General features: G+C 41.8%; 1 protein-coding gene, 1 non-coding gene and 1 pseudogene across 5 annotated transcripts in view; all 3 read left to right on the plus strand.

The window, feature by feature from the left end:
* The window catches only part of PPT1 (palmitoyl-protein thioesterase 1), a 71,035-nt gene that overhangs the window by 21,206 nt on the left and 25,653 nt on the right, over positions 1 to 24,176 (plus strand). The window contains exon 1 of one of the 4 annotated variants that reach the window (XM_025419819.3): positions 23,636 to 23,792. The exons of the other annotated variants lie outside the window; for them this stretch is intronic. Within the exon in view, the coding sequence (XP_025275604.1) occupies positions 23,669 to 23,792 (124 nt within the window). The 5' untranslated portion in view covers positions 23,636 to 23,668. Of the gene's footprint in view, positions 1 to 23,635; positions 23,793 to 24,176 lie in introns of those variants that run through there. 4 annotated transcript variants of the gene reach the window in all.
* Positions 9,528 to 9,633, plus strand: LOC112642671 (U6 spliceosomal RNA). Its single transcript, XR_003125374.1, has one exon. It is a non-coding gene; the product is annotated as a U6 spliceosomal RNA (small nuclear RNA).
* On the plus strand, positions 20,076 to 20,176 carry LOC112642676 (U6 spliceosomal RNA; annotated as a pseudogene).

Genomic DNA, 24,176 nt, shown 5'->3' on the forward strand with positions numbered 1-24,176 from the left:
ATCTTACAAAAAAAAAGATAAAATTATGACACCCTTGCAGGGCCTAGCAATCTTTCCTGCCCTTTTCTATTTTATTTTTATTTATCTTAAAGATTTTATTTATTGATTTGAGAGAGAGAGCAAACAAGCAGGGTGAGCGGCAGAGGGAGAGGGTAAAGCAGACTCCCCACTGAGCAAGGGGCCCAATGAAGGGCTTGATCCAGGACCCTGAGACCATGATCTGAGCTGAAGATAGACGCTTACCCAACTGAGTCACCCAGGCGCCCCTCTCCCATTATATTTTTTAAAATTCCATTTTACTTATCAGCCTCCAACATACTATTGAATTTGCTTATTTATTATATTGATTGCTGTTGTCCATTTCCCCTACTAGAAGCACCACAAGAATCTTTGTCCTGTGTGCTCACTGACCTATTCCAAGTGCCTGGAATAATGCCTGACATATAATAGCTGTCAATAAATATTAGTTGAATATTAGTGGAATGGATTACAAGGACAAACTGGATAATTTCCAAAGCCCACCCCTGCTTTTTTTTGAGAAAGAGAAAGAACAAGAGGAAGGGGGGCCGAAGGAGAGAAAGAAAGAGAATCTTTTTTTTTTTAAAGATTTTGTTTGTTTATTTATTTATTTATTTATTTATGAATGAGAGAAAGTGTGTGTCCATGTGCACACACAGAAGCAGCAGGAGAGGGGCAGAGGGAGAGAGAGGATCTCAAGCTGACTCCTGTGCTGATGGCAGAACCACCACTGGGCTGGATCTAATGACCCTGAGATCATGACTCGACTGGAAAACAAGAGTCCAATGCTTAACTGACTGAACCACCCAGGTACCCCAAGAGGGAACCTTAAGCAAGCTTCACACCCAGAGGGGAGCCCTTGGCAGGGCTTGATCTTACGACCCTGAGATCATGACCTGAGCCAAAATCAGAAGTTGGACATTTAACTGACTGAGCCACCCAGGTGCCCTGAAAGCCTTTTAAAACTGATACTTTATTTTTTTTAAATATTTTACTTATTTATTCGTGAAAGACACACACAGAGAGAGGCAGAGATACAGGTAGGGGGAGAAGCAGGCTCCATGCAGGGAGCCCGATGTGGGACTCAATCCCTGGACTCCAGGATCACGCCCTGGGCTGAAGGCAGGCATTCAACCACTGAGCCACCCAGGCATCCCTAAAACAGATATTTTCTACTCATTACCCATCCCCAATTTCCAAAAGACTTTTAAAACTCAAGAATTGTTCTAAAAATCCAGTTACATATCACAAATTATATGCAACAATACACTTTCACCTGCAGACAAAATTTTCTAAAAGTCCATAGACTATTCTCTTACTTCACTATGCTGGTCTGCAGGAAATAAAAACTACATAAATTAAACTTTTACTGTGTTCCCAGAATCTCATTGCCTCCATATTGAGGATTCAAGACAAAATTACATTCTGGGCCAGCCTATTTACTTGAGTTCTGTCCATTGCATTCTAACAACATGTTGCATTTAAGATATTAAGAAAATTAATTAAATCAATCTCTGTTCATTTTTTGTTTTGCCCCCAAATTTTCCAAATAACTGCAGACACAGAAAGCACTCCCCCCGTACAAACATACATACCCATGTGCACAAATTACAGCAATGATTTATCTAAAAACAATATTTTTGTTAAATGTTAAATGTTCATTTTGTAAAATGTCTGAAATTAGAATTTAGAAAAACTCCAAATTATTCCCGTGAGTCAGGCAGCTCTTACTTGGCAATCAACAACCCCGCCACATACAATCAGGCAATTCTTAATCTTTAACCATAGTAACTTAAAAATTGGTCAGGAAGTCAACTTTTATTTATTTTTCACTTTGTAATATTTTTGGTCCACAAACATAACATATCATTCTGAAATTTATGTTGAAAATTATGAATTTTTTTAACCACTTAAGTTGTCAAATTGGAAAAAGTCTAAATTTATCTTTCCATATTATAAATGTAATCAAGGATTGCATTAAAAATGAACTTTATGAAACATGGGATCCCTGGGTGGCGCAGCGGTTTGGCGCCTGCCTTTGGCCCAGGGCGCAATCCTGGAGACCTGGGATCGAATCCCACGTCGGGCTCCCGGTGCATGGAGCCTGCTTCTCCCTCTGCCTATGTCTCTGCCTCTCTCTCTGTGTGACTATCATAAATAAATAATTTTTTTTAAAAAAGAAATTATATAAAAATGAACTTTATAAAACAAAAAAAAATGAACTTTATAATAGCATATTTAGAAATACCCTTAGCTGGGGTACCTAGCTGGCCAAGTTGGTACAGATCTCAGGGTTATAAATTTGAGCCCCACATCGGGTATAGAGATTACTTAAAAATAAAATCTTAGGGCAGCCCGGGTGGCTCAGTGGTTTAGCGCCACCTTCAGCCCAGGGTGTGATCCTGGAGACCCAGGATCAAGTCCCATGTCAGGCTCCCTGCATGGAGCCTGCCCCTCTCCCTCTGCCTGTGTCTCTGCCTCTCTGTGTGTGTGTCTCTCATGAATAAATAAATAAAAATTCTAAAAAAAAAAAAAAAGAAAAAGAAATACTGAATAAATATTTTTTGAAAAAATAAAATCTTAAAAAAAATACTCTTACCTAAAATAAAATATGCTTTACTAAAACTCACTTTATTACTATATGTACAAAGTTGATGAATTGATTACTCAGGTGGTTCACAAGAGTACGGATTACATTGAAAGACATTAAAGAATTTTAAAAATGTGCTAAATATTGATCTCTAGCATGGGTATTTTAAAATATTTAAGATTATTTTATTCTACTGCTTTGCTTAGTACATGGCTTGTAACCTAGCTTAATACAGTTGTATTGTGTTGAACTTATATTTAAGAGTATTTTATTTTCAGTATCTAAATATGGAGCTGTTGCTTACAACAGAATTTGACTTCAATTCTTAGATGCGGTACAACTTTCTTTGCCTTCCTCTTTATCGGTTCTCCTTAAAAAAATGAAATAGGGAACTATTAAATTAAGCTTTACTGATAAATCTAACACCATAGAAGCACAGAATCTTGGGGTTGAAAGAATTAAAGATAATTTAGTCCAGTTTTATAATGAAAACAGTCTGATAATGGTCTGGCTCCTGCTCTTGCTCTCATGGTACCACGTCTATTTCTCATAAGTGATCAGAAGTTTCTGTATCAACAGTGAATGGCTTTTTAAACAGATTTGTGTCCAAACTCATAAAAAATAAAAATGTTTGAAGCAACTTACAGCAAGAACTCATGAAATAAACTAGAAATTGAAATGGAGCACCATATTCACCTTACCAAGCACCCAACTTTGGGTGTAGAGGCCTGCAGTTCTTGGACACCCTGAACCTGATTTCTCTTCCTTTTGTTTGTTTCTCTTTCAATAGTGTATTTTACAAATGTCTTTGTATGGAGAATAGTTAGAAAATGTTCTCAGAATTTACCTTTTCTTGGTGTATTGCTGGACACTGGGGAAGGAATAGACCTGTTGCAAAAGTATCAGACATTTTTTAAAAGATTTTATTTATTTATTTGAGAGAGAGAGAGAGAGAGAGAGAATGAGCAGGGGGCAGGGAGAAGGGAGAGGGAGAAGCAGACTCCCTGCTGAGCAGGAAGCCCAAGGCTGGACTTGATCTTAGCACCCTGGGATCATGACCTGACTCTAAGGCAGAGCCTAACCAACTGAGCCACCCAGGCGCCCAGTATCAGGCATTCTTAGGAGGTACATGTGAGAACTTTACTAAGGCTTATATGGGAAGGAGCTATATGTTACAATATTCCAAGATACCACAAGAAAAACCAGATATCTCCCCAGGAAAACATTTCTTAATCTGGGACAAATGGCTTCTTTTTTCTATCTCTCCTGGTCAAAAATATCTTCCACCCACCACTGTTTATATGCTACTGGTATATAGGGCTTGCTGGTGACAGAGGATGGGAGCTGGACTACAGAGAATGGTTTAGCATGTGTAGAGTTAGATCATACAACTCTTCGTAAAACTTGGTTCCTTAGAACAGACTACAGGATGCCACTGTGCCTTGAGAGTTCTTTTTTTTTTTTTTATTCATGAGAGACACAGAGAGAGAGAGAGAGAGAGAGACATACAGACAGACACAGAGGGAGAAGCAGGCTCCAAGCAGGGAGCCCGACGTGGGACTCAATCCGGGGTCTCCAGGATCACTCCCTGGGCTGAAGGTGGCGCTAAGCAACTGAGCCACCTGGGCTGCCCTTCGGGTTTGTTTTGTTTTTTTTTAAGATTTTATTTATTCATGAGAGACACAGAGAGAGGCTCAGACATAGGCAGATGTAGGGCTCATCCCAGGATTCCAGGATCACGCCCTAAACTGAAGGTCGATGCTCAACCCCTGAGCCACCCGGGCGTCCCTGCCTTGTGAGTTCATAAATCTCCTGAGAACTTGCAAATTCTAGGTGGCAGTGAGGTTAAATATTAGGGCTCTGCAGTTAGAATTGCTAGCTTCAAATTCTATTTCTTACATGCTGTCTCACGTTGGCCCTAACTTCATGTCTCAGTTTCTTCATCTGCAAGTTGGGGTTGATTGAGCTCACTTCATTGGGTTGTTGTTGTTGGCTTAAATGAGGTCATTTTTTATTCTGGTCCCTAACACAGAGCTCCTAAATCCCTTAGAACTCCCCCAGGCAGAAGGAATGTCTTTTGTTCTAAGGAGGTGACTTTTGGTAGATTCCTAGACAGCTTCAGGATGGGGCTGGTCACCAGAAAAACCAAGCCATGATTAGGTACTTGGAAGTTCCAGCTCCATGCCACATCCTTTGGGAAGGCTAAAGGGGCTGGAAATTGAGCTAATGATTGATCATGTCTTGGGGGCACCTGAGTGGCTCAGTCAGTGAAGTAACTGCCTTCAGCTCACGTCATGATCTCAGGGTCCTGGGATTGAGCCCCAAGTAGGGCTCCCTGCTGAGTGAAGGGAGCCCTCTCTCTCTGCTGCTCCTCTTGCTTGTGCTTTCTCTCTCTCTGTCAAATAAATAAATAAATAAATAAAATATTTTTAAAAATTATGTCTCTGCAATGAAGCCTCCTAAAAATCCTAAAAGTATAGGGTTCAGAAAGCTTCTGGGTTAGTGAACACATTTATGAACCAGAATGGTGGTGCATCCCAACTCCATGGACCTTGCCCTATGTCTCTCTATCTGGCTGGTGATTCTTTATTATGTAATCAACCATTTATAATAAACCTTTATAAACCTTTATAATCAACCATTTAACATAAGTGTTTCCCTGAGGGCACCTGGGTGGCTCAGTGGTTAAGCATCTGCCTTTGGTTCAGGTCGAGATCCTGAGATCAGTCCCGAGTCAGTCTCACCACAGGGAGCCTGCTTCTCCCTCTGCCTGTGTCTCTGCCTCTCACTCTCTCTCTCTGCCTCTCATGAATAAATACATAAAATCTTTAAAAAAAGAGAAAAATATGCTTTACACTTATTACAATAGAGTTAATGTGTGTTGGCAGCCTAGAGTTGAAGCTTGGTAAAATCCTAGTACTCTGACCTTCTGATTTGTTGGTAGCACTGACCTTAAAAATAATGAGTCCCAAATAGAAATTATATTTGAGACAAGCTACATTCTCCACGCTTCCTGCCGGGATAACCCTGAGGGCAACCAGTAGGCAATCAGGGATTGCTGACCTCTGCATAGTCTGCGAAATTTTGGTAACTGCTTTTAAGATAAAATAATCTTGTGTGCATTTTCTATTTCAGTTAAAATAACAATTTTTTTAAAGATTTTATTTATTTATTTATTTATTTATTTGAGAAACACACACACACACAGAGAGAGAGAGAGAGAGAGAGAGAGAGGCAGGGATACAGGCAGAGGGAGAAGCAGGTCCCATGCAGGGAGCCTGACGTGGGAATCGATCCCAGGTCTCTAGGGTCACGACCTGGGCTGAAGGCGGCGCTAAACCGCCCAGCCACCCGGGCTGCCCAGAAATAACAATTTTAATTTGTTCTCAGGAAAGCGCTATGTCCACGCCAGTAGACTCGGTTTACTCTGATGGCCTAGCGCTCCTGGCTGATCTCCAATATAGCTGAGCCTGAAGCATCCCGGTGCTTTTCAGGACTAAGTGGCTAGTCTTTTATTTTGCTTCTCAGCAGACAAGATTATCTCATCAAAGAGAACATTTATTAATAAATTGGCATTTGTATTGTTCTAAACGGCTCCCGACTGAGCCAAGAGAATTAAAGATAGAAGAACTTCCGATTCTTTCTGATTCACCACAAGGGACAATAGAATGGATCCCTCCCAACATGAGGTTATTAATACGAGGGGGAAGGGTGCTTATTTACTGGGTACCAGTAGACAAAGGAATAAGGAAGAGCATCAATTCCTCATTCTCCCTAATTGCTTATGCTTCGCCCAACAGTGTTCTCCCTAGGGAGGGGAGAGGGGGTGGTGACTAGAAGTACTGACAGGAGTCCCTCCTGAACTACAGACTATTCCTGGCCTATTTTTAAAAGGAACAAAGCCACTGAGTTATCTATGGTTTCAGGATATCATCTAACAAGCAGGATGCACCAACAGGAGCCCACCCCCGGAGCACCCAGTCTCCTCTGCCACTGAGCCATCTCCCTTTTCCATATAAATAAGCTAACACCTGTCTTCCCCTTCTCATCTCTGAGGGCATGACTGTCACAACTTTCAGAATTCCTTTATGAAGGCTTAGACTCTTGTGAATTTGGTTATTTTGAGTCAACTCTCTGATCCTGATCCTCTTGGGTACACCGACCAAGCTCAGACTGTGGACTAGGAGGCCCCTGTTGGGGCATGTAACCAACTCCTCTGCATGTCACCCTCAGTTTATTTAGATGCAACCATGACAATTACAACAACATTCCATATATTTTAATAAACACTGTCCTGCTAGGAAGAGGTGGTAATGGTTTCTTTCCAGTTGGAGCTTTATTGTCTCTAAAGTGGAGGTCATGTCAACCCGAAGCTCTCCCGGGAGCATGCTGTTGGAACTGTTACCTGGAGTAGGCCCCTCAAAGATGGTTAAGAGCCTTGCTCTTAAAAACAAACAAACAAACAAACAAACAAACAAACAAAAACAAAAACAAAAACAAAACCTTGCTCTTCCCTGAAAGGAGGAGATGTTTGCTTTTACATACAGAATTCCCAGGCCCAATCAGCAGTTGCAAAGATCAAGAAGAAAGGGTGTATTCAAAGAATTTTCTTGTTCTGTCTTTAGAGTACATGCCCCAGATAAAATGCTGTGGGCCATTCATGATAGTAGGACTATGCTGGGAGAAGCTCTAGTTAATAGGAAGATCCTTGTTTAATGAGGAAAATGGGTCCAGGGGAGCACTGAGGCGTCCTCTGCAGAGAAACAATGGGCCTCTTTGAAGCGCCCCTTGTTAGAGACCAACCCACTCCTGGGACTGAATTAGAGGTATTAAGGAATAGATTGTTAAAAAAAAGGATTCAGTTGCAGTAATTACATGGGCAAAGAGTTTGAAGAAGAAAAACAAATAGGAAACAATATGTACGACAATATTCCTCCTTGCTAGTAATCAGGGGGTAAAAATTCCAAAGAAAGTGCCTTCAGGATTCTGTTTGACCCTTCTCAAAAAAAGCAAGCAAAAAATAATATCCTCTATTACTGATGTGATTGTGATAAAATTGAGGTGAGAATACAGATGAAAACAAGAATACCATTTGGAGGAGCACCTGGGTAGTTTAGTCGGTTGAGTGTCTGACTCTTGATTTCAGTTCAGGTCATGATCTCTGGGTCGTGGGATTGAGCTCCACATTGGGTTCTGTGCTGAGCTTGAAGCCTGCTTGGGATTTTCTCTCTTGCTCTCCCTCTGCCCCTCCCCTCTCACTCTCCCCTCAAAATAAATAAATCTTTAAAAAAAAATACCATTTGGAAAAGCAGAATGGTCATAATTAGCCATAATCTTTCCTTTAGTATACAATTCAATGGCTTTTAATATATTTACTGTGTATTTAACATATTTATTTTGTATAACCATTGCAACAATCTTGAAAGTCTGGAAGATATTAATATCCTTGAAGTTATTCCTGTGTCAATAAGTAATAGTACTAGTAGTTATAACTCTTGAGTTCTAACTCAGGACCAAGCATTTTTCTTTTTTTAAAGATTTTATTTATTTATTCATTCGACAGAGAGAGAGAGAGAGACAGTGCACAAGCAGGGAGAGCAGCAGAGGGAAAGGGAGAAAAGCAGACTTCCTGCTCAGCAGGGAACCTGATGTGGGGCTGGATTCCAGGATTCCAGGACATGACCTGAGCCGAAGGCATACACTCAGGCGCCCTGGACCAAGCATTTTTCAAGTGAAGTATCTCACAATTCTCTTAACAATCCTATGAGGAAGGTAGTATTAGTGACCTGATTTTATAAAGGAAATATTGAGACAGAAGAAATTTGCCCAACGTACCACAGACAGTCATAAAACTAGTGTTAAAAAACGACATTCTCTTTCCAGAACCTGCACTTTTAACTACAACACTATAAGGCAATGGTACAATTAATGTAAAAAAGCTCCATGTAGGAAGAATCAACTGCAAAGTTCTGTAAGGTCCAAAAAGGAATACATAATAAGTTTAATAAATTGTGGTAGGTCTACTAGCCAGGCACAATAAGGAAAAAAAGTAGAGCCCGTAGAATCAAAGAAAATAGGAGATTCTTGTAGTGGCTATTGGATGAATGAATAAACCAGCCCCTGCCGTAGTCCATTTCTGGCCCCAAATGATCATCAGTTGTTGTATACCCAGGGCCAAGCCCCATGTCTCCACTCACAGGGCTTGCCCAATGCCTGTGGGAAGTGAAGGCTCCTCCTCCCTGGGTGAGCCATAGGCAAGTGACTCTGGAATCAGGCTCCATCTGAGCCGGGAGCCTTGGCCGTGGAGTTGGTCCCCACAACAAAATTTTGATGGTGTCTTCTGCGTATGCAAAAGATTGAAAAGACACCTGCATGTAGACAAAACTTGGCAGATGGGATGCAAAAATATAAATAGTTGCAATGTTTGTTGGGAGAATTATAGTTACTTGTTTAAAACAATTTTTTTTTCCATATTATTATACTGACTTTTCAGCAACATTTGTTTTTAAGAAAGGGGATCTTGACCTTCATCTTGATGTTCTTAAGACAAAAATCCAATCAGGGACGCTTGGTTTGAGCGTCTACCTTCAGCTCAGGGCCTGATCCCGGGGTCCAGATTCAAGTCCCACATCGGGCTCCCTGCGGGGAGCCTGCTTCTCCCTCTGCCTCTGTGTTTCTCATGGATAAATAAATAAAATATTTTTATTTTTTTTAAGATTATTTATTTATTTATTTATTTATTTCTTCATTAGAGAGAGAGAGAGAGAGAGGCGGAGACACAGGCAGAGGGAGAAGCAGGCTCCAATGTGGGACTCAATCCTGGGACTCCAATACCACGTCCTGGGCCAAAGGCAGGTGCTAAACTGCTAAGCTACCCAGGGATCCCCAAATCTTTTTTTTAATTTTTTTTAAGAATTCAATGCTCGCTTTGGTAGCACATATACTAAAATTGAAACGATACAGAGAAGATTAGCATGCCCCTGCACAAGAATGACACGCAAATCCGTGAAGTATTCCATATTTAAAAAGAAAATAAAAAGTAAAAAGAATTCATTTTCTAAGGAATATCTTACTCAGGACTATTTAACTGTTCTAATTTCTGGGGTTATACCTGCTTAGTTCCACCTTACGGAAAAAGCCTTTTGGATGTTATAGGGTCTGAGCATGGTTCAGGTGAGCACAGAAGCTGGGAGTGGGGAAGGGAAGAGTCACATCCCCTCAACCTGGAGCATCCAAATGCAGGGCTATCTTCTACCCTTATCTGAGACCCGTTCATCCAATCATCTATTCTCTCAACAAATTACTTACACTACTTGTGCTATGAATTATTTTGGGTATTAGGGTTATAGCAGTAAACAAGACAAAGTTCTTGTTCTTACCTAGCTTACAAAGCAAGTAACTAATGGATATATAAAATAATAGGAAAATCAAACAGGAAGGGAGATAGACAGTGAAAGCAGCATTTGTTTTACATAAATTGTTTGAGGAAAGCTCTACCTAAGTTAATGACTGATTGGAGCTTGGAATGGAGAGTTTAAGCCAGGCAAATGCTTGGGGGGAAAGCATTCCAGGCAGAAGGAACAGTAGGTCTCTGGAGGTGAGAGTCTGCTTCTTGCACTCATGAAACAGCAGGAGGCCAGTTCACTAGACTGTAGTAAAGACAGAGAGCCGGAGAGCCTCAACCCTGGACGTGAGTGAGGCTGGAGGCTGGAGGCTGGGTATATCAACAGAAAGGATGGTAACACGGAAGGTAGTGAATTGTCAGAAATTGAGTGTGTTTTGGCAATGGGATTGGATGTGGATTATAAGTGAAAGAGAGGAGGGAAGGATGACTCCAAAGTTTTTGGTCTGAACAATTGGGTAAATGTAATGTAATTTACAGAGACAGGAAACCCTGGGAGATGCAGTTTTTTTTGTTTTGTTTTCTTTTGTTTTGTTTTGTTTTTTGTGGGGCAAGGAGGGTTTGGTAGGTGGTTCATTTTAGACATGTTAAATTTGCAATGACTGTTGAACAATCGAGTAGAAATGTTGAGGAGGCAGTTGCAAATACATGTTTGGAGTTTAGGAAAAAAAGGCTTGAAAGCCTTTTTAATAATATATATATATTTTATATAAATATAGAAGTGTTCAGTATACAGATTTTATTTATTATATTATGGAAAAATTTTAAGCATATACAAAAGTAGAGAGAATAATATGATGGATATCTGTGTACCCATCACTTAGCTTTATCAATAATTAATATTTTATTAGTCTTGTCCCATCTTTCCTCATTCCTCCCTAGGCTGGAGTATTTTATTTTATTTTAATTTATTTTATTTTATTTATTTTATTTTTATTTTTATTTTTATTTATTTATTTAAGTAATCTCTAACCCCAGTGTTGGGCTCTAATTCATGACCCTGAGATCAAGAGTCACACACACCCTCCTAACAAGCCAGCCAGGTGCCCCCAAGCCTGGAATATTTTAAAGCAAATTCTGGATATTTACTGTTCTTCCCGTAAATACTTCAGTAGGTAATAGACCATTTTTGAAGTCATGGGGCCAGATGATATTACCCAGGGAACATGCATAGAAAAGAGTTATGAAGACCAACTCATGACACTCTGCCTTTAGAAGTGAGAAAGAACAAGCTAAGGGAACTGAGGAGCAGCAGGTGAGGTGCAGGGAAAGTGTTAGGAGTGTGAGGTCTTAGAAGCCTAGTGAAAAATGGGTTTTAATAAGGAGGGTCTGATCAATTGTGCCAAATGCTGTTGAAAAGCTGAGAGACATGAGGACTGAGAGGTAACCCTTGGATTTCAGCAAAGTGGCAATTATCAGTGACCTTGATGAGAGCACTCTAGGGAGTTCTAGGAATATGAGCTTGATTAAAATGTGTTCAAGAGCAAATGAGAGGAGAGGCAACAGAGACTTGAAGTAAATACAACTTTACAAGGGATCTTTTTTTCTGCAAAGAGGAGCTGGGAAATAGGGGAAGGTACAAAGTGCCAAGGAGGTATGTTTTTATGATAGGGGAAATTACAGCATTATTTATATGCTCATGGAAACACTCAAGTAGGGAGGGACATTCTGATGATAAGCAAGTGAGAGGGAATAAATTAATGAGCTAAGTCATGGAGTAGATAAGAGAAGTGGGATCTAGGGTTTTAGACCACTCAATTCAATAGCTAAAGGAAATTCTAAAGACCCCAGGCCTTGACTCTTGTGGCCGGGTCCTAGACAGAGGCATACCTTCTTTCTTATCAACACTGGTTCTGAGGAATGAACATCTTCACCCAGAAAATGTCTGGGGCTTATTGTTGAGATAGACAGGCTCTTCTCCCACTAACTGGAGTCATTTGGCTATGTCTTATCCACTGTAGAATCTACATCTATCTAGTGACTCCTTGTGTAAATAGTTCCTGTGCCCAGCTTCAGGTAGCCAGAGATGAAGGTCTCCCCAAGAATTGGCAATACAGGGATCCCTGGGTGGCACAGCAGTTTAGCGCCTGCCTTTGGCCCAGGGCACAATCCTGGAGACCCGGGATCGAATCCCACATCAGGCTCCCGGTGCATGGAGCCTGCTTCTCCCTCTGCCTATGTCTCTGCCTCTCTTTCTCTCTGTGTGTGACTATCATAAAAAAAAAAGAAAAGAATTGGCAATACAGTAGATCACATATTAAGAACAGAAAGTATTTTTGTTTCCCTTTATAGCATTCATTTTGTCCAAGGAAGCTGACTGTAAATCACAGGTTATTTGGCCACAGTGATAGTCCAGGGGTGGGCATGCAATCTAATACAACCCCATCATATGATTTTTAGGAATGCTAGGATCAAACACTCCCTGTTTTCTGTAAGACGTGAAAGATAAAGTGTGTAACCCTGAAAGTATGGACATCAATCTTGGGATAACAAAAGAAATTGTGGGTTTTGTTGTTGTTGTTTTTAAAGATTCTTTTTTTTTTTAAGATTTTATTTATTCATGAGAGACAGAAAGAGAGAGAGAGAGTGAGGACAGACACAGGCAGAGGGAAAAGCAGGCTCCACGTAGGGAGCCTGATATGGGATTCGATCCCGGGTGTCCAGGATCACGCCTTGGGCTGAAGGCGACACTAAACCACTGAGCCACCCGGGCTGCCCAAAATTATTATTCTTCTTCTTCTTCTTCTTCTTCTTCTTCTTCTTCTTCTTCTTCTTCTTCTTCTTCTTCTTCTTCTTCTTCTTCTTCTTCTTCTTCTTCTTCTTCTTCTTCTTCTTCTTCTTCCTTTCTTTCTTTCTTTCTTCTTTTTTTTTTAAAGTAATCTCTACACCCAACATGGGGCATGAACTCATGACCCTGAGATCAAGAATTGCATGCTCTGCTGAGGGAGCCAGCCAGGCGCCCCCAAAAGAAGGTAGTTTTAATGAAGTCGGCATTTTAGAAGGCAGGGACTAAGGGATTAAATGAAATTAGATCCTCGTTGAGTTGTTGCAAAAAGCTGTCAGCATATCTCTAAAAATCTAGATACGTGGAATAATAAATTTCCTTTACTGCTCAAGCCAATTCAAGTTGGATTTTTCATTACTTGCAACCAAAAGCATTCCAACTGAAGCACAAAGAAAGGCACAGTTCCTTACTGGGTTATTCACTTATTAAACATGTTCAGTTTTAGTATATGTGCTGGTGAAGCAAGCACAAACATGTTCATATTACAATTTTGTGTGCCATGCACTAGGGATACAGTAGTAAACAAAGAAAATTGTGTCCTCACAGTCTGAAAACCCTAACCGTCCCAGCTACCTTTTCCTTGAAGAGCTTTGGCCCTTAGTTCTTAGTGTGAGCTCTAGTGATCAGCTCTTGTCTCTTCCTACAGCTACCTGCCTTCACCGCATGGGACTTTTTCCAGCCAATTTTGTCTCAAAGTAGGCTTACGTTCCCAGCTTTCCTTGTTTTTGTCACTGTGTCAGTTGGGGATCAATCAGAGTAACAGAAACTACTCTAGATATTTTAAGCAGGAAGGAGTTTATTTCAGGAAAGTAGCTGTTTTACCAAACCATTAGAAGAGCTGGAGGATTGAAAGTCAGGAAAAGTCATCCTTTGCTCTCAGATTCCCCACTAGATTCCAGAGTCAGAATTGGGCAGTTTGTGGGAAAATACCTAGAAGCCACTGCAAAACCTCTTACCTTCTTGTTGCTGCCTGAGCAACAATAATGTATGGCTGCTGCTGCTTCTTCTTTTTTTTTTTTTTTTGCTTCTATCCATATCTTCTGAATGATTGGCTGGCACTAACCTGAACTTCACTGGGAAGGGATTTTGGAAAATATAGATCCCAAATTTCCAGTCCTTGTGATATGGGATAGCACAGAGGAGGGTGAATTTCCAATAGATAATCTGGCAAAAGAAGACAATCCACAAAAGGAGGAACCTAACTGCTTCCTTTTAAAGGTCTATCTGCTAATCACAGCCTAGATGTTTTCTGAAGACATTGAGGATTTGCCTGGAGCAGGCTCCTGGAGGGAATATTTAGGCTCAAAAAAAAAGCAGATCAGATCTGCATAAAAGGTAGTGTGGGTGGGGGAACAACAGCTTTATTCTGGGGTGATTCATGTTGTGTACTCCACCTTCATGATGGAGTTAGTTATAGAGGTCCTTGGACGGCCTGCCTACTCCCCAGGAAACTTCTGAGGAAGCCTGCCTGATGATAATGATGCATACCTCCTGTTCACATAGAATTCAAGCTTAAGGGATAGGTCTATTGAAAAAACACACAGGCAGAGAAAACTCGGGCTAGCTCTCCCTATAGGAATATGAGTGGGCAACCAGGCATCCACAAAATAAAAAAAAGCAAGCAAACAAAGCAATTTCTCCATAAAGGAATGAGACTTGTCATCATTAGTAATGAATGTCTTCAAAGTTTTGAGGGAATAATTATTTGAACCCAGAATTGTTAAGGAGCAATAGAGCCAGACATTAGTTAAAATCAGTAAAGGCAGATTTCATTCAGTACTATTGCAATAGAGCAGAAAGGCTTCAGTAAAACTGAGCTGAACTCCAAATACAGGAAAGACAGCTGGTGATTTAAAAGCAATGTGCAAAGTGGGGGTGGGGGAAAGTGGGAACAGAGTCAATGGAGTGAAAATTATTAAGAGAACTCAGGAATAAGGAGATTCTTTATTCTTTTTATTTTCTTAAGATTTTATTTTTGAGGGATACTTAAGTGGCTCAGCAGTTGAGCACCTGCTTTTGGCTCAGGGTGTGAAGCCGGGGTCCTAGGATTGAGTCCCACGTTGGGCTTCCTGCATGGAGTCTACTTCTCCTTCTGCTGTATCTCTGCCTCTCTCTCTGTCTTTCATGAATAAGTAAATAAAATCTTTAAAAAAATTTTATTTTTGAGTAATCTCTATATCCAACATGGGGCTCAAACTTTATCCTGAGATCAAGAGTCTCTGACTGAGCCAGCCATGGCACCTGGGGCTCCTTTATAAACTTGTCTAACAGGATTCTAGCTAAAAGTAGGCCAAGAACTTAGACATCAAGGGTGTGGAATCAATGATCACCATTGATTAAGTATCAATGGTGATCAGATATCAATGGAATTTTTTTAAAGATATCAATGGAATTCTTGCCAAACTGATTTATCAGGATTCTTGCTAAAACGGGACTGTACAGGCTGAGGACAGATCCTAAGAATGCGGCAAATAATTGCATAGGTTGTATTTCCAAAGTTGTGTTAAAACACATGCATTTGGGCCCTAGTACTCGTCCTAGGTAGGATTGTCATGTTCAAAAACAGTGATAAAAATGGCCATTCAGAACTCAGTAGGATGTCAGAAACCCCTTAAAAATTACAGATAGGGGACTCCTGGGTGGCTCAGTGGTTGAGTGTCTGCCTTTGGCTCAGGTCATAATCCCAGGGCCCTGAGATTGAGTCCCGCATCGGGTTCCCCACAGGGAGCCTGCTTCTCCCTCTGCCTGTGTCTCTGCCTATCTCTGTGTCTCTAATGAATAAATAAATAAAATCTTAAAACAACAAACAAATTCCTTAGAGACTTAGGCTATCCCTAAGGCACTCCCAACTTAAAAGGACATAATCAGTCACTCTTCATAAATCCCAGTGCAACTCTCTTCTGCCCAGAGGTCCTGTCCCCATGCTTCAATAAAACCACCTTTTTTGCACTGAAGATGTCTCAAGAATTTTTTCTTAAACGTTTACTCCTGAACCCACCAACACTTCACATCAATAGATATACCCCTTTGTTAGATACCATCTAACAAAGAGGACCATGTAGGATTTAAGTAATAGAAGTGTAAGACAAGACCAGACAAAATTTAAAAAGCTTGGGAGAAAAAAAAAACTTGGAGAAAAAATAAAAGATCCATAAGGTCCTGATACATGGAAGGCTCCCTTGTGAGTTGCAAAGTTTTAATGACCTGGGAATATATTTTCATCATGAAAGGTCTAATCACACTACTTGGTTCTCCTGTTAATATTTGTAGAATTATAATATGGTAAGTGTTGGGTTTTGGTGTTTTATTTTTAGTCAATCTATATACAAATTAATTTAGTATTTAATTTAGTAACAAAAATAATATAAATGTTATATTTACAATAAGTAATAAAAATTTAGAGGTGGAGAGAAGTAAAAGAAGGGGAAATTTGTTAATTTCTTTATCTTTTACTGTGGAGAGATACAGTTTAAAATCAACAAACCAATAAATTAAACTGATTGAAGAAATCATGATAAATATCAGGAAAATGAAACAGCAGAAAATGCTAACAGAATTGCCTCTAGGGAGTAAAATCTAATAAATGGGGAGGAAGAAAGGCCTTATTTTCTTTTTCATGCCTTTCTTAGAATTTCAACATTGTGTGTGTGTCTGTATCTGATAAGAAATATCAAAAGCTTTAAAAGTTGTCTCAATGTTACAAAGAAAAAAAAAAGGGATGATATTCCTTTCCATTGGGCAAGAAGAAAGCATTTTTCTCAAAAGTTTTCTAACGTAGACAGCATGTCTAATAAAACTTTTTCATTTTTATGAATCATTTTTGTAGCTCCCAATAGTTAATAGACCAATAAAATTTTTTTTAAGATTTCATTTATTCATCTGAGAGAGAAAACAAACACAAGGGGTGAGGAGGGGCAAAGGGCAAGGGAGAGCCAAACTCCCCACTGAGCAGGGAGCCTGAGCCAAAGGCAGATGCCCAACTGAGCCACCCAGGTGCCCTTTTTTTTTTTTTTTTTTTTTTTAAGTAATCTCTTCACCCGACATGGGGCTTGAACTCACAACCCCAAGATCCCTCAAGAGTTGCATGCTTTATGGGCTGAGCCAGGCAGGTGTCCCCAAACCAAGAAATCTCGGTATTACTTTTATCCATTGCTGCCATCAGGTAATGGTATCGTGATCTTTTTTCATGGCTCAAATAATGGAAATCGGTTATTTCTCAGTCTGAGAGAATTCACTGTAAGTGGCCACTTGGTAAATTCTCTGTTCATTTTATTGAAAAGCCAGTATGTTCTAAATCTGGATTATTAATACGTATGATGTGTTTTTAATAGCAGGCAACTTGGGGTGCCTTGAGTGGCTCATTCAGCTAAATGCTTTGAGTCCTTTGGCTCAAGTCATGACCCCAGGGGCCTGGGATCAAGCCCCGCATCGGGCTCCCTGATCTGTGGGGAGCCTGCTTCTCCTTATCCCTCTGCCTGCCGCTCCCCCTTCTTGTGCTCTTTCTCTTTCTGTGTCAGGTAAATAAGTAAAATCTTTAAGATAATAGCAAGCAACCTAATTAAAAAATTTTCATTTACATAAAGCAGTTTCATTTCTTGTGTGCAATAATAATAATAACAACACACAACTGAAACCTATGAGCAATTCAGGTTCTACTCCATGTTCCCACTGTTCCTTGTCTGTTCAGGGAATGGATATGTATCTTACTAACTTTCAGTACTCTTTGAGGTCACACTGAATTTCAGGCTCTGTAAGTTCTCACTTACTGTTACAATATTAATAAGCTTCAGAGGCTGTTTATTAAAATAACAATCTGGTGTTGACTTAAATTGGAAGAATTCTACTTGTCTCTTACTGAATGGTTCCTCCTAAAACCAAATCCAGAGGAAGTAAGAACTCTATTGGTGCCTTTCTACATGGATACTTTGAACTATTTGATTAAAAAGTGTTTGGGTCGGGGATGATCGTTTTAATCTCTTTGTGGTTTTCATTTGCCTTTATTGTGATTATTTCAAGCCATCTTTCCACATTAATAATTCCATTTACAGCCATGTCTACTCTACTCCTTGCTTTTTTGATGTATTTATTAGCTCTATAATGATATTGTTTCGGTCTTGGCTTTGTTGGATGTGCAATTTCTCTATTCATCTCTTTCAGTTGTTTATCTCATTTTTGAGTTTTTAAAATTATTTACTTATTATTATTTTCATTTTTGAGTTCTTTTTTATATATATATTTTTTAAGACTTTATTTATTCATAGAGATGCAGAGAGAGAGAGAGGCAGAGGCACAGGCAGAGGGAGAAGCAGGCTCCACGCAGAGAGCCTGACGTGGGACTCGATCCCGCGACTCCAGGATCATGCCCTGGGCTGCAGGAGGCGCTAAACCGCTGCACCACCGGGGCTGCCCTATTTTTGAGTTCTTAATCGAGCTCATTTTCTTCGTAGGTTATCCTAGAATTCAAAGCACTTGGGGTGAACGCCTTTGATTTCTCTCCTTGCCTCCTAAATTCCTTGCCACTTTATCTGTTTTTTTTTTTAAATTTTTTATTTATATATAATAGTCACAGAGACAGAGAGAGAGAGAGAGAGAGAGAGAGAGAGAGGCAGAGACACAGGCAGAGGGAGAAGCAGGCTCCATGCACCGGAAGCCCGACGTGGGATTCGATCCCGGGTCTCCAGGATCGCGCCCTGGGCCAAAGGCAGGCGCCAAACCGCTGCGCCACCCAGGGGTCCCCTTGCCACTTTATCTGAAACCAACTTGGTTTTCCTAATGAACTGCAGCTTGAAGGCTGTTATTTTATGCCGTATGCACTTTTTCTTTCCTTTTTTTAAAATTTATTTATTCATAGAGATGGAGAGAGAGAGAGAGACAGAGAGAGAGAGAGAGGCAGAGGGAGAAGCAGGCTCCATGCAGAGAGCCTGACGTGGGACTCAATCCCGGGGCTTCAGGATCACGCCCTGGGCTGCAGGCGGCGCTAAACCGCTGCGCCACCGGGGCTGCCCTGCACTTTTTCTATGATTTATAAGCTTGTCTGAAAGAGAGGAGGGCAGAACTCAGGGGCAACGGTAGGCACCCTTTATTAGAATACCTACATTCCTCTATGTCTTCCATGTTTTCTGAAATTTTAGAAGTCTGTTTCAGAGTTCACTCTACTAGAGGTTGTTGTATCCCATTCCAACATGAAAGAGCCTCAGTCCTTGGAACCCTCTCTCTCAATTAAGTATTAGCTCTCCTGCACTCATCACAGCCACCTAAAACACCTAGCCTGCTCTCCACTTCTCATTGCACCTTCTCCTGGATAGTCATTTTCACTTCTCTGGAGAGAAGAGGTTGAAGATAAAGACACTACTTAATTCTCTTCTCTCTTGGAATAGACGTGCATATGTATGTATTGATTCCAAAGATTTTGTGAACCTAGCAATATGGATTTTGATGGAATGGAGGCAGGACTGGAAGCCTTAATTTACTCCAGACCAGAATATTCTATTTCTTTCTTTCACTGTTGACATTTAAGATACTGAGTTGTGGCCCTTTGTTCCCTGTGGATGAAATTTTAACTTTCTTAGGTATTGGCGGAAACAGAGCCTATGAGAAAGCTTTATTTCGTTATCTTAATCAAAAAGTATAATAATTTTTAAAGAGATTTTATTTATTTATTTATTCATGAGAGACACAGGGAGAGAGGCAGAGACATAGAGGGAGAAGCAGGCTCCATGCAGGGAGCTCAAGGTGGGACTCGATCCTGGGACCATGTCCTGGCCCAAAGGCAGACACTCAACCGCTGAGCCACCCAGGCGTCCCAAACAGTATAATAATTTTTGATGTATATATACATTATACACTTTTTAATTATATCTTTGATGTATGTACATCTTATTTTTTTTCTGACTATAAAAGTTAAGGTATCTCTATCAAACCATTATGATGTACACCTTAAGCTAATGCTGTGTCGTATGTCAATTATATCAATAAAACCGGGGGGGGGGCGGGGAGAAAATAAAAGTTATGTATCTTTTGTTGTAAAAATTCAAGCCATACTTATGTATAAAAAGTCAAAAGTGGTGGGGCACCTGGATAGCTCAGTGAAGCGGCTGACTCTTGGTTTCAGCTCAGGTCATGATCTCAATTGTGAGATCAAGTCCCGAGTCAGGTTCCATGCTCAGCACAGAGTCTGCTTCTCTCCTTCCTCTTCCCCTGCTAGCATGCACGTGTGTTCTCTCCCTCTCTCTCAAATAAATAAATAAATACACATTAAAAAAAAAAAAAGGTAAAACGTGGTGCTTACTTCTGTAGCACATATGCTAAAATTGGAACAATACGGAGATTAGCATGGCCCCTGCACAATGACTCACGAATTGGTGAAGCGTTCCTCCCCTCCCAAAAGTGAATAGTGAAAACTCTGTTGCCTTGCCAGCGCTTTAGCAATTCAGTGAAAATTAGAAATTCAGTGAAAAATCTAGACATACGTGAATAGATGTTTTTTTTTAATTTTTTTTGTGAATAGATGTTTTAAGAACAGCTTTATTATGGTAGGTTTTACATACAATAAAATTCACCCATTTCATGTGTATGATCCAATGATTTAAAAAAAATTTTTTTAATTTATTTATGATAGTCACACAGAGAGAGAGAGAGAGAGAATGGCAGAGACATAGGCAGAGGGAGAAGCAGGCTCCATGCACCGGGAACCCGATGTGGGATTCGATCCCGGGTCTCCAGGATCGCACCCTGGGCCAAAGGCAGGCGCTAAACCGCTGTGCCACCCAGGGATCCCTGATCCAATGATTTTTAAAAAGATTTTATTTATTTATTCATGAGAGACACATAGAGAGAAGCAGAGACATAGGCAGAGGAAGAAGCAGGCACCTCGAAGGGAGCCCAATGTGGGACTCAATCCTCAGACCCGGGATCAGGACCTGAGTGGAAGGTAGAAGCTCAACCGCTGAGCTACTCAGGCGTCACTGATCCAATGATTTTTAATAAACATAGAGTGGTACAAATGCAACCATCACTGTAACATATATACTTTTTGCAAAAATAAATAGTAACTTTCTTTGTTCCTAATCTATTCTCCCAATCTAATAAAGGGGCACCTGGTTGGCTCAGTTGGTGAAGCATTTGACTCTTGATCTCAGGGTCATGAGTTCAAGCCCCACATTGGGTGTAGATTACTTAAGAAAAAAAAAAAAACTTTAAAACGTACTTACCAATGCCCCCAGGATGCTAAACAGGGTTAGGAGTCTACTTTTTTATGTTTTTATTTTTTATTTATTTTTTTTTAGGAGGCTACTTTTTTAATTTGTAGATTTTATTTATTTATTTGACAGAGAGAGAGAGAAAACACAAGCAGGGGGAGGTGCAGGCAGAGGGAGAAGCAGACTTTTTGCTTAAGCAGGGTGAGAGCCCAATGCAGGGCTTTGATCCCAGAACCCTGGGATCATGACCTGAGCTGAAGGCATATGCTTAACTGAATGAGCCACACAGGTGCTCAGGGAGGCTATTGTTGAGAGCTTTGGGGTAGATCTGTTCTTGCCAGTTGAGCTACCTGACTTCCAAATATCAGCTGGGTTTATTCCACTTTCTTATATCAGTGAAATTTGCTATTGTAATTTAATTAAATTTTTGAAAATGTAAGCATAAAAAGATGTTTCTATGAAAACTAAGTTGAATGCTTTGGAAAGACTAGTTAAAAGCAAAATGATGAGGGACTCCTGGGTGGCTCAGAGGTTTAGCACCTGCTTTTAGCCCAGGGCGTGATCCTGGAGTCTAGGGATCAAATCCCATGTTGGGCTCCCTGCATGGAGCCTGCTTCTCCCTCTGCCTGTGTGTGTGTGTGTGTCTCTCTCATGAATAAACAAAATCTTTTTAAAAAAAGAAAGCAAAGTGGTGAAAACTTCTAAGTTAGGTATTGATGAGAATTCTGTGATTGTAAGAACTACACACGTCTAGAAGAACTTTGCATTCAGATTGCTTTACCAGTGCCCTCCAGTTAATGCCCCATTTTAAAGAAGCATTGAAAAAAATGATGGGTGATTTGTTAAAGGCAAGAAGTACAAATCATCTAAGAAACACTTCAGCCAGTGGCCCCATAATCACAGAAAAAGCCTGAGGCTATTTCAAAAGATTGATGAAGCAATTTACATTCACAAGTCTTTCCACCCCCCCCCCCCAAGTCTTAAATTTAAGGAAAACAGAGTGGCTTATATCTTAAAGTTACTTTTTTTTAAATTACATTAAAAAAATAAACACAACTGTATACTGTATAATGCTTTACAATTCTGCATTTCTATGTATTTTTATCAAGTAACAACCAACCACCAGGCCCAACAGCATCAGATAAAAAGGGCTTCAGGTGGGTGTGCAACCACTTTTTCCTTTACCCTGTACAGAGGACTTTTTCATGTAGCTATATAAAAGTCTATCTTATCCTTTATAAAATTCACCTCACTGCATTCCATTGTATGGTGGTGGATACATCCTAATTTACTTGCCAAATTATGTATGACTATTCGGATAATTCTCGGAAAAAAATATTGTGAATGGGGAATTGAGAAGATGAAAATGGATTTAGATAACGAATTGGGCAATAGAACATGAAGTGGATTAAAGGGGGGGGGGTGATGCAAAAGGGAGAAACGGTGAAGGAGAGGCTCCTGCTCATTCAGCTCTGAGGTTAAGCCAGAAAGCAGCTGTGGTTTAAACATCCAACAGATGGGCACCTGGCGGGCTCAGCGGTTGAGCGTCTGTCTGCCTTTGGCCCAGGGCGTGATCCTGGGGTCCTGGGATCGAGTCCCACGTCGGGCTCCCTGCATGAAGCCTGCTTCTCTCTCTGCCTGTGTCTCTGCCCCTCTCTCTTTCTGTGTCTCATTAATAAATAAATAAAAACTTTAAAAAATAATAAAAATCCAACAGATATTCGTGTCAGTCTAGAAGCCCTGCCCTTTCTTGCAAAACATCCCATTCCTGTCCACCTCTCCGTCTTGGCTCATTCCAGTCCTCCTGCATTTCATCTCTGCCTGTTGAAATCCCACATTTCCTTCACATCCAAGACAAATACCCCACACCAGGTCATTCGTAGCGCTGGCTGGAAATGACCTCTCTCCTTCCATTTTCTTTTCTTTTTAAAGATTTTATTTATTCATTCATGATAGATACGGGTGGGGGGAGCAGAGACACAGGCAGAGAGAGAAGCGGCTCCAATCAGGGAGCCCGAAGTGGGACTCGATCCCAGGACCCTTGGGTCACGCCCTGAGCCAAAGACAGATGCTCACTTACTGAGCCACCCAGGTGCCCCACGTATGTCTAGGCATTTATTTATTTTTTGTCTTTTTAAAGATCTTATTTATTCATGAGACACACAGAGAGAGAGGCAGAGACACAGGCAGAGGGAGAAGCAGGCTCCATGCAGGGAGCCCGATGGGGGACTCAACCCCGGGTCCCCAGGATCACGCCCTGGGCCGGAAGCAGGCGCTAACCCGCTGCCCCACTCGGGCTACCCCCTTCATTTTCTAATAGGGAGCCGGATGCCCCCTTCCTACCTTCCTTGCACGGAGCATGTTTCTCTCCAAGGCGCTACAGCGCAGGGGCTGCGCAACACCTGCCAGCAACTTGCTAGCCCTGCCAACTTTGCACCTGTCTCACATTCTCGGCTGCCTCAGTGTCCAGACCTGTAAAGTGGGGAGAAGGGCGTCCAGCGCTGTCAGGAGGCCGGAGGCCGCGGCGAGGATGCGCCGACGCAACCCGCGCCTCGGTGGGGCAGGAGCGCGGCGGGAGGCGAGGCGCGGACGGGCGGCCCCCGCGGGCGCCGAGGCCAGGCCCGGCCGCGGGGGGGGGGGGGGTGCCGCGGCGGCGGTCACGTGATCGGGCCAAGATGGCGTCGCCCAGCTGCCTGTGGCTCCTGGCCGTCGCCCTCCTGCCGGGGTCCGGCGCTGCCCGGGCGCCCTGGCGTCTGGACCCGGCCGCGCCGCTGCCGCTGGTGATCTGGCATGGGATGGGTGAGCGAGAGCGGCGGGGTCGGAGGGGCCTGGCGCCTGCCCCGCTCGCCCCGACCTGGGTTCGCGTCTGCAGGGCGCGGGCGTGCCGGGCGAGGGCCGTGGTCGCGCGGCCCCCGGCTGGCCCGGCGTCTGCAGGATTTGGGGGGGCTGCTCTGCGGTGGAAGGGGGAGACGGGAGCGGGGACTGGCTTTCGGGAGGGCTCGCCGGGAGCCGTGCGTCGCGCTGGGGGGTTCGGGCTGTTCGCGGGGAATCCTCAGGGCCGGGGCGTCCGGGTGCGGCGGCGGCGGAGGCTGCGGGACCCGGACGGACATCCTCCCTTGAACGGAGATTTGTTAGGCACCTAGGGTTCTTTTTTTTTTTTTTTTTTTTTTTTTACATTTAACG

The sequence above is a fragment of the Canis lupus genome, chromosome 15 (assembly GCF_003254725.2).
Source record: "Canis lupus dingo isolate Sandy chromosome 15, ASM325472v2, whole genome shotgun sequence".
In the NCBI taxonomy this organism is placed as follows: domain Eukaryota; kingdom Metazoa; phylum Chordata; class Mammalia; order Carnivora; family Canidae; genus Canis; species Canis lupus.